General features: G+C 40.7%; 1 protein-coding gene across 3 annotated transcripts in view; it reads left to right on the forward strand.

Annotated features, from left to right (window-relative positions):
- Positions 1–9,339, forward strand: part of VWA9 (von Willebrand factor A domain containing 9) — a 31,033-nt gene extending 21,694 nt beyond the window's left edge. Inside the window, exons 10-12 of one of the 3 annotated variants that reach the window (XR_001361071.1) lie at positions 3,367–3,485; positions 3,628–3,798; positions 5,512–5,577. Coding sequence is in view for 2 of the 3 variants with exons in the window: in XM_005861041.2 (XP_005861103.1) it covers positions 3,367–3,485; positions 5,512–5,577; positions 8,485–8,736 (437 nt within the window). In the remaining variant the exon portion in view is untranslated. Of the gene's footprint in view, positions 1–3,366; positions 3,486–3,627; positions 3,799–5,511; positions 5,578–7,593; positions 7,825–8,484 lie in introns of those variants that run through there. The other 2 variants (XM_014535438.1, XM_005861041.2) reach the window with 2 other exon arrangements.
- Positions 9,340–9,868: the final 529 nt, after the last annotated feature.

Consider the following 9,868-nt stretch of genomic DNA (forward strand, 5'->3'; position numbering starts at 1 on the left):
TGGCTTCTTGGGATATATTCCTAGAAGTGGGATCACTGGGTCAAATGGGAGTTCCATTTTTAACTTTCTGAGGAAATTCCATACTGTTCTCCACAGTGGCTGCACCAGTCTGCATTCCCACCAGCAGTGCACTAGAATTCCTTTTTCTCCGAATACACTCCAGCACTTGTCGTTTGTTGATTTGTTGATGATAGCCATTCTGACAGGTGTGAGATGGTACCTCATTGTTGTTTTGATTTGCATCTCTTGGATGATTAGTGACTTTGAGCATGTTTTCATATGTCTCTCGGCCTTCTGTATGTCCTCTTTCGAAAAGTGTCTACTTAGGTCCTTTGCCCATTTTTTGATTGGATCGTTTATCTTCCTTTTGGTAAGTTGTATGAGTTCCCTGTAAATTTTGGAGATTAAACCCTTATCGGTGATAACATTGGCAAATATGTTCTCCCATGCAGTGGGCTTTCTTGTTGTTTTGTTGATGGTTTCTTTTGCTGTGCAGAAGTTTTTTATTTTGATGTAGACCAATTTATTTATTTCCTCCTTAGTCTCCATTGCCCTAGGAGCTGTGTAAAGTTATTGCTACGACATATGTCTGCTATTTTGCTGCCTATGGAGTCTTGTAGGATTTTCATGGTTTCCCATCTTACATTTAAGACCTTTAGCCATTTTGAGTTTGTTTTTGTTTATGGTGTAAGTTGATGATCTAGTTTCATTTTTTTACATGTATCTGACCAAATTTCCCAGCACCATTTATTGAAGAGACTGTCTTGACTCCATTGTATGCTCTTACCTCCTTTGTCAAATATTAATTGAGCATAATGACTTGGGTTGAAAAATATGTGTTATTTTGCAATTACTTATTTTTAAAGAGTGTGACTCTGTTATCTTATTAAGGATACTACTATCTAGTTCCTTCTTGAAAAAAATCAGAATTCTTGGTAAAACAACTTAAATTATTTTTCTTTCATATGTCTGTTTAATACACACACACACACAGACACACATATTTCAGAGAGGAAGGGAGAGGGAGAGAGAGAAAAAAATCAATGATGAGAGAATATTTGATTGGCTGCCTCCTGTACGCCCCCTACTGGGGATCGAGCCTACAATCCTGGTATGTTCCCTGACCGAGAATTAAACTATGACCTCCAGTTCATAGGCCAATGCTCAACCACTGAGCCACACCAGCTGGGCTCATATGTCTGTTTTTATGTAGATATTCTTTACAGCTTATCTGCAAAGAAGATAGATTTGCCCTGACCAGTTTGGTTCAGTGGCTAGAGCGTCGGCCTGTGGACTGAAGAGTCCCACCAGGTTCGATTCCGGTCAAGGGCATGTACCTTGGTTGCGGGCACATCCCCAGCAGGGGGTGTGCAGGAGGCAGCTGATCGATGTTTCTCTCTCATGGATGTTTCTAACTCTCTATCCCTCTCCCATCTTCTCTGTAAAAAATCAATAAAATATATTTTAAAAATTTCAAAAAAAAGAAGATAGATTTTATTTTATTTTTTTGATTAATACTCACCTGAGGATATTTTTTCCATTGCTTTTCAGAGTGGAAGGGAGGAAGGGAGAGAGAAACATCGATGTGAGAGAGACACATCAACTGGTTGCCACCGCACCCACCACCCACATGCACTCTGACCGGGTTGGGGATCAAACCTGCAACCCAGGTACGAGCCCTTGACCAGGAATTGAATCCATGACCCTTAAGTGCTTGGGCCATCGTTCCAACCACTGAGCAACACTGGCCAGGGCAGAAGATGAATTTTGCAAAGCAATGGAAAGATATGGTATCTTAGGAATTAGTACTTCTCTCTCTAAAGTCATTTTATCTTAAATGCCTAATTTAAAAATTAGATTTCTCATTTGCTTTAGCAAGTGCTTTTTAAAAAATATTTGAGTCTTTTTTTCTTCAGTGCACTCTGTTAAAAAGTTCTGCTTCCAGTGTTTTAAATACATTATATCAGTTCATTTGGGTAAGAAAAACTAATTTCTTCAGCATACACATTAGTATTTGTCTGGAGTTGAAAATATTTCAATGAAATGTCTATTTTGACTTTGGGCAACACCCATACCTTTAGTATATCATGTGACAATTCTATAATAGGTATGTCAGGTTCTCTCCAATAGACTTGAGAAACATGATTATCATCTTAGAGCAGCTTTTGAAGTATCTTACCTTCAGAAATTCTCTCTCCCTCCCTTCCTCTCTTATTTTTTCTCTTTCTCTCTCTATATACATATACATACATCATACATACATACTGTTAGGTTATTATAATTTGAGTATAGCTAACATTTTTATTGAACTTAACTTTGTCCTCGGCACTGTGCTAGGCACAGTGAAATGTATAATCTCATTTTATTCTCATAATAGTTTTATGAGGTTGGAATTGTCATTATGGTAACAAGTAATAATTGATAATAAAACCTGCCTTAGAGGTTTGTTGAGAGAATTTATTGAGGGGAATAAGTATAAAGTTTCTGCCACAGTAGACACATAATAATGGGCAAAGGATTTAAGCTCCCTGCCTGGTTGGGAAAATGATTCCTGTTCTGTCTACCCCAGAAGGTGGTAACAATAATGACAAGCCAATAGATGTAAGTATGCCCTGTAAGTTTGTGGCAGTTTCATTGGCTCAGGAAGCAGGTAGAAAAACAAGAACCCTTGTTTATTCACATAGCTATAAAACCAATATGGCTTTAATCCTTTAGAAGCAATAAACCAATAAACCATAATAAGGTGGGGTATGTTTCACCAAAAAGTACTTCTTCCCTTGTCCCTTTTCTTAATTTGGCTATATATAATTTTCCTTTTTAATTTTCCCAATGTCTATACCTATGCTCTCTAATCCAGTAGCCACTAGCCACATGAAGCTATTTAATTAAACAAAATTTAAAATTCAGTACCTCAGTCACACTAGCTACAAAAAATTGTCTGTGGCCACATGGGCTAGTGGCTGTCATTCTGTCATCACAGAAAGTTCTGTTGGAGAATGCTAGACTAAGCTATACAGAGTTTTAGTTTGTTTATTTTTTAAAATAGTACATTAGTATTATTGTATGTATTTGTTTTATCTTCTCTGACTTTAATTCATAAAGCAAATAATAAGTAAAGCTTGTTTCTAAAAAACGTCAAGCTGTTTTTCACTTACATGGGCCTTAGTTGATTGTTTGGTCTCTTACATCAGTGGCGTTTTATTGAGAACAAGATCCCCAACCTGACTGAAGTTAATAGATTTTCTCAATTAGGGAAGTAACAGGATATAGAAGATTGAATGATTTCAAAGTGCTTCTAGCCTAATTGGAAATGTAATTGATTGTGTTCTGCCAGATGTCATTTCAAGAATGTCTTTTTCTTTTAAGATGCGAAAGAAAACCCTTACGGTGAGGATGACAATAAGAGCCCATTCCCGCTGCAGCCCAAAAACAAACGCAGTTATGCCCAGAATGTGACTGTCTGGATCAAACCCAGTGGCCTGCAGGTAATATTACCGCTCACGTTGCTTTCCACTGGGGACAGGAGGGATTCTGGCAGGCAGGCAGGCAGACATTTGATCTGATTTTCCTTCCCTTTGATACTTACTAATTCATTTACTTCTAATGTGTGTCATTATTTCCAAAAAGGATTTGAGGTGGCCTACGGTAAAAACTGTATACAGCAAAATCATTTTTTTACAAAATTTAGAGCAATACAAAACCTAGAGGAAGAGGGGAAACAATTGTTCCGGGAACCCAAGGCAAAATAATTGTATTGAACAATTTGGCTCTGAGCTACCAAGGTCAAAAAAGAAACAGGTAGGGTTTTATGTTATAGAGGGTTATATGTCTGATTAAAGGAAGTATGTCAGTTTTTCTAGAGAGACACATTTCCTTGGCATTGAATTTTAATGTGAAATTTTGGACATGCTGAGACATTGAATAATATAATGGGTGTTATCTTTAACAACAATTTCGAGAACGATGTAAAAATCTTCATGTGGTTATTTCTTCCATTTCCACAGTAGAGCCCAAACCATAGCATTACACTGTAATTCCACAAAAACACTTTCATGGGAAGCTGCAAGTAGATTATTACCAAGGTTTGCTACTTTCAGGCAAGGTACTCAGTGACATTTCTTCTTCCAAAAAGTCCTTTGTACCTATTTTTTAAAATCACTTTTGAGCCTTTGTTCTCATTTAAGTGCCTTTCCTTCCTTTGTTCCTCCAATGAATCCAACTTAAGCCAGAAGAGAAGAGGTAATCAGGCCACGTGACAACAGAAGTGGCTTCTGTTGATGGCATAGTCCCCCTTTTCACGGAGACTGGACACATCCTGCCATGGCTAAGGGAAGAGAGGTCTCTTCACTTTGTGGAGAAATCAGGTTCTCCCTCTTTCCTATCACCCGTGACCTGAGCACTTCCCTATTGGAAGGATAGCTGATTTTTCCCCCCTAATTTTTCTAAAATTATTTTAAAAATTTTATTTTAGGCTAGGTGTATTTTTTTTTATTGTGATGAAATACACATAACATTTACCATTTCAACCATTTTTAAATATGCCATTCAGTGGCATTTTGTATAATCACAATGTTATTCAACCACTACTACTATCTAGTTCCAGAATATTTTATCACCCCAAAAGGAAACCCTGTACCCATTAAGCAAGTCACTCTATTTTCCCATCTTCCCCCAGCCCTTGGCAACCACTAATCTGCTTTCTGTCTCTTTGGATTTGCCTATTCTGGATATTTCATATAAATGGAGTCATATAACATGTGGCCTTTTTGGTTTGGTTTCCTTCCACTAAGCACAGAGTCAGTGTTCATTCATGTTGTAGCATACATCAGTACTTTACCTTTTGGTGGCTGGATAATATTCCATTGTATAACCATGCCACATTTTGTTTATCCATTCATTCAGTTGATGGTATTTGGATCGTTTCTACCTTTTTGCTATTCAGAATAATGCTGCTATGAAAATTCATCAAATTAATTTTTTTCTTAAGGTGCTGTACTGTTGTAACTAAGAAATCATAGCCAAACCCAAGGTCATGAAGATTTGCCCTTGTTTTCTTTTAAGAATCTGAAGTGTAAGAGTTTTAGCTCTTGCATTTAGGTCTCTGATACATTTTTATTTACTTTTTTGGTGTGAAGTAAGGGTCCAACTTCATTCTTTTCTATGTGTCTATCTAGTTGTTCTAGCACCATTTGTAGAAGAAACTATTCTTACCCCATTGAATGGTCTTGGCAACCTTGTCAGAAAAGCAGCTGGCCATATATATAATTACTTGGTTGTTTTTGTGAGACAAGTTAATTTCTGTCACCAAGGGATTTATTATCAAGCACTTTGAAGGAGGGAGGTGCTGTACTAATATTGAACAGAACAGTGACATTAATTCAGAAGGGATGCTCATTTTGACACTACAGCTCTATTCGTATTTTCATTTCTTTAAACATTTAGAGCCAACCTTTTGTATTCTTTCCCCTTTACCATAGAAATCTAATGTTGAATTTGTTTTATCCTTGATAGACAGATGTACAGAAGATTTTAAGAAATGCAAGGAAATTACCTGAAAAAACACAGACATTCTATAAGGTGAGACTATCAGAATTACAGTGGAAGAGGGTGAGCCCTGGGATGGGTGCCAAAAATAAATGGTTCACCATAGTTAGTGTAGGGTCATAGAGTGAACATGGACAGGTGTTAGAAATAGATGGCTTGTGCTTCAGTTTTTTTCATCAGTGAAGTCAGTAGAAGTGATAGGTCCATTTTGCCCTAAAATCCAAGAATTAGAAGTGCTTAAATGGCCTGGTTCTGTGCAAAGGGCTTCTCTGTGTTGGTGCTGCTATGACTGGCTAAAGGAAGGAGTGGAAAGGACCTTAACCCTCATAGCCCTTAACCTTTTCACCATTCCCATGTGAGTATCCAGCCTAACCCCAGGCTACCATTGTATGTGGCTTCCTGGGATGGTGATGGCCCAGGACATTCTTACTGTACCAGAAAAGCTGCTCCCGGGAATGACTTCTAAAATTGCACATTTATGAATTGCAAAAGGATGGCCCTCAGGAATCATACCTAGCTGATTCAGAACCATTGGTGGAAGGAATAAAGTTACAAGGGGTGAGGTGGAGTGTGGGGCCTTTAAGCTCACTCATTTCTCCCCTGTCCTTCTGGTGTTTGGCTGAAATCAAATTAAGTAGCAGTGTGAGGTATGCTGTTGTCAGTTGTATCCTAGTTTGCTAAGCTTAAAATGTGGACACACAGACAGCCCTAGGCTAGCATTTCTTCCAGAGAACATACATGCTACTTTGTCTGGATGTTATTTCATTACCTTTATGTCACTATTGTCTTCAAACCTAATTATGTAGTGAGCTGGTGAAATCAAGGAAGAGCAACCTTAATCAGAGTTCAACACCAGCAAGCTGGCCAGCCTGCCATGCCCCCTAACTGAAAGCCAGCTCACACAGGCCCTTGGTGACCATTCTGGCTGTGGTCCTTCTCCCTGCAGAGCTTTCTACACACAATCATCAGCTTCTATTCAAGATGACACACTTGTACTTTGGCCTTTTCAACTTTTCACTTATTTATCAGATGATAGAGAAGTGGTCAGAAAGCCCATTTCTCTTTTCTGGATTTATATAATCCCACATATCACAGCTGGAAAGGGCCTCTACCAGGCAATTGCTTCAGCCTAGCCCCCGCAGTGGGAAGAGGTTATCCTTCTCACTTTGTAAATGAGGCCACTGAGACCCAGAGAGGCTATACACATTGCCCAGATCACGCTGCTAAGTGTGCTAAGTGGTTGATGGGGCACTTCCTATTTCTCTGCTTCCATTCACTACCCCACTTTTTGTTTGTTTGTTTTTTTAGAGAGAGAAAGAAACATTGATGTGAGAAAGAAATATCTATCGGCTGCCTCCTGCACACTCCCCACCTCGGATCGAGGCCCAAACCCGGGCATGTGCCCTGACCAGGCATCAAACTGGCAACCTTTTGGTGCATAGGTCAATGCCCACCCAACCCAACTGAACCACACCAGCCCAGATCCACCTTTCTTTTTGTGGTTGTCTTTTGATCAGGCTTCTGACTCCTCCAGAGCCTCCTCCAATGTGTTCAGCAGGAGAGGCTAAGAGCCCTCTGAGGTTTGGGACAAGCCTTTTCCATACCTGAGTAACAGGAAAAGTAAAACCTCCTTAGAGTTATGAGAAAATGAAATGATGTATGCGAAGTGCCTCACAACATTTGCATGAGTGCTCATTAACTGTGGTGGTGATGACCTGTTTCAGTCAGTGTCTTTCTTACCGAGCTTTCTCATCACCTATAGAGGAACTGCTTCTCAGTAATGTCATCACACTCTCATTACAGGGTCCCTAGGCGATCAGGGCCGATCGGGGCCTTCCAGCTGCTGGCCAGGGCCTTCCTTCGTTCCGCGCCGCCCCCTGGTGGTCAGCGCTTGTCATAGCGAGCAATCGAACTCCTGGTCTCCCGGTCGAACTCCTGAGGGGACACTTTGCATATTAGCCTTTTATATAGAGAGATGCTCACTTAAGTTTGGGGGTCAATGAGAACTTATTCTAAGCTGAGCACTTAGAACGTATGTACTCATTCCAGACAGAGAAACGGCTGACTGGCTCGGTCAGGAAGTCAACAGGATGGAAGATGATGAAGTGGGAGTAGAAATCAGTCAAGAAGTGGGGCCAGGCCAGTGTGGCTCAGTGGTTGAGCATCCACCTGAACCAGGAGGTCATGGTTTGATTCCCAGTCATGGCACATACTCGGGTTGTGAGTTCAACCCCCAATAAGGAGGGTGCAGTAGGCAGCTGACCAATGATTCTCGCTCATCGTTGATGTCTCTCTCTCTCTCTCTCTCTCTCTCTCTCTCTCCTCTCCCTTCCTCTCTGAAATCAATAAAAATATATTTTTTTAAAAGTGGAGACCACAAATGGAGCTTTGAGAATTTGATAGTCTACCAGTGTACATAATTTCTGCCTAATTATGTACGTTATTCAGCAAAAATTAGGTCATCATAGTTGAGGTATATGTGTGCTATTTGCAGATAAGAAAAGGTGGTTGTAGTTTCTTAAAAATTATTTCACAAGAATGGTTTTAAACAAATCTACTTATCCAGTTATACCTTTGAATAAAAACCTGCTTTTAGCCAGAAAGTTCGGCTCAGTGGTTAGAGCATTGGTTCTCAGACTGAAGGATATTGGGTTTAATTCCCGGTCAAGGGCATGTATCTCAGTTTTGGATTAGATCCCCACACCCCAGTCAGGGCGTATGTGGGAGGCAACCAGTTGATATGTCCCTCTCACATGGGTGTTTCTCTCTAACCGCCCCCCCCCGCCCCCACCCAATCACTTTCACTCTCTCTAAGAATCAATGGGAAAAGTATCCTTGGGTGAGAATAAAATAAAAAATAAAAAAGTTTTTTGGTGTTTTTTTTTAACATGTGAAAAGGAAATTACATTTTAGGAACATTCATGTTTTATCTTATTTCAGGAACTGAACCGTTTACGAAAGGCTGCCCTGGCCTTTGGTTTCTTGGACCTGCTCAAAGGGGTGGCTGACATGCTGGAAAGGGAGTGCACGCTGCTGCCCGACACAGCCCACCCCGATGCAGCGTTCCAGCTGACCCACGCTGCCCAGCAGCTCAAGCTGGCCAGTACTGGCACCTCCGAGTACGCTGGCTACGACCACAACATCACACCTTTGCAGACAGACTTCTCCGGGAGCAGCACTGAAAGAATGTAAAGCTGACTTTGGGAGCCTTCCTTCCTTCTCATTTTAAGTCCAAATGATTTCGGGTAAAAACTTCTCCAGGGTGTTCACCTCTGCAGCCACCACCTGAAGACCTCCCTGAGGCTGCCTCAGAAGCACCCCTTGCTGGTTTGAGTGACTGCAACAGTCCGAGAAGGGCTTTGACCTTCGCTTTCTAAGCTCTTTCAGCCCAGAAGACACCTATGGCTCCCGTGATGGGTACATCTTCTGAGAAGCTTGATGGTGTGATGGGTACAGAGCTCTCTCCCTTCCTCAGGAAACCTAACCCACAGGGGTCCTCTGGCTTTCTGAAAGGCATCTTCTCTCCTCTCAATCATAAGGACATTTTCAAGATTCTGCCCTTGGAATGAGCAACCCAGACTGGGACTAGCTAAGGACAAGCCCTACACCACTAAGTTTCAGAACTTTTCTTAGAACTTGGGCAAAACTTAGTGGTAACACTTAGGTGCTTTTGGTATGTCTTGAGATAGACTTTTAAACAGCAGCCATAAATGTAAAAAATTATTCCCATTTCTTCAAGCTTTGTTTTTTAATGAAAAAGTATTTGATTTTCTATAAAATGGTTTCACTGGTAAATTAATGAGTCTTTATCTTTTGGTCTGTCCTGTCTGGATATAATTTCAGCTTTCTGTGCGGCAGATTCATAAATCATGAGGGTTCCTTGGGTTCCATACTGACTTCCTTGTTTCTGACACCTGTTAGGCCTCATTGCCTACGCCAAGTTCCATTCAGGTAGATTCTGACAGGTACTGCAGTCAGCTCCCCTTCCAATTCATCAGCTAGCTTCATGACATGGGCAAGTCCTGTAGCTTCTCTAGGTTTTATTTATATTATCAGTGCTTTTCAAATTGCTCTGTGGACCGCCTAAAGCAGCGGTCGCCAACCGGTAGTCCGTGGACCACTGGTGGTCTGTGAGGTCCGAAAGGTTGGCAACTGCTGGCCTAAAGTATTACTCCCTCAGGCTTCAACCTGAGCATCTACTTTTGGTTTAACATGCTGAACTGCTATATAATATTTTGTCTGGAAAAAGGACTTTATCACTAACAATTTGAAGACCATTAGAGTAAATAAATGATCTTTAAACTGGTAGTCCGTGGACCACTGG

This window comes from Myotis brandtii, unplaced genomic scaffold (genome assembly GCF_000412655.1).
Source record: "Myotis brandtii unplaced genomic scaffold, ASM41265v1 scaffold144, whole genome shotgun sequence".
Classification (NCBI taxonomy): Eukaryota; Metazoa; Chordata; class Mammalia; order Chiroptera; family Vespertilionidae; genus Myotis; species Myotis brandtii.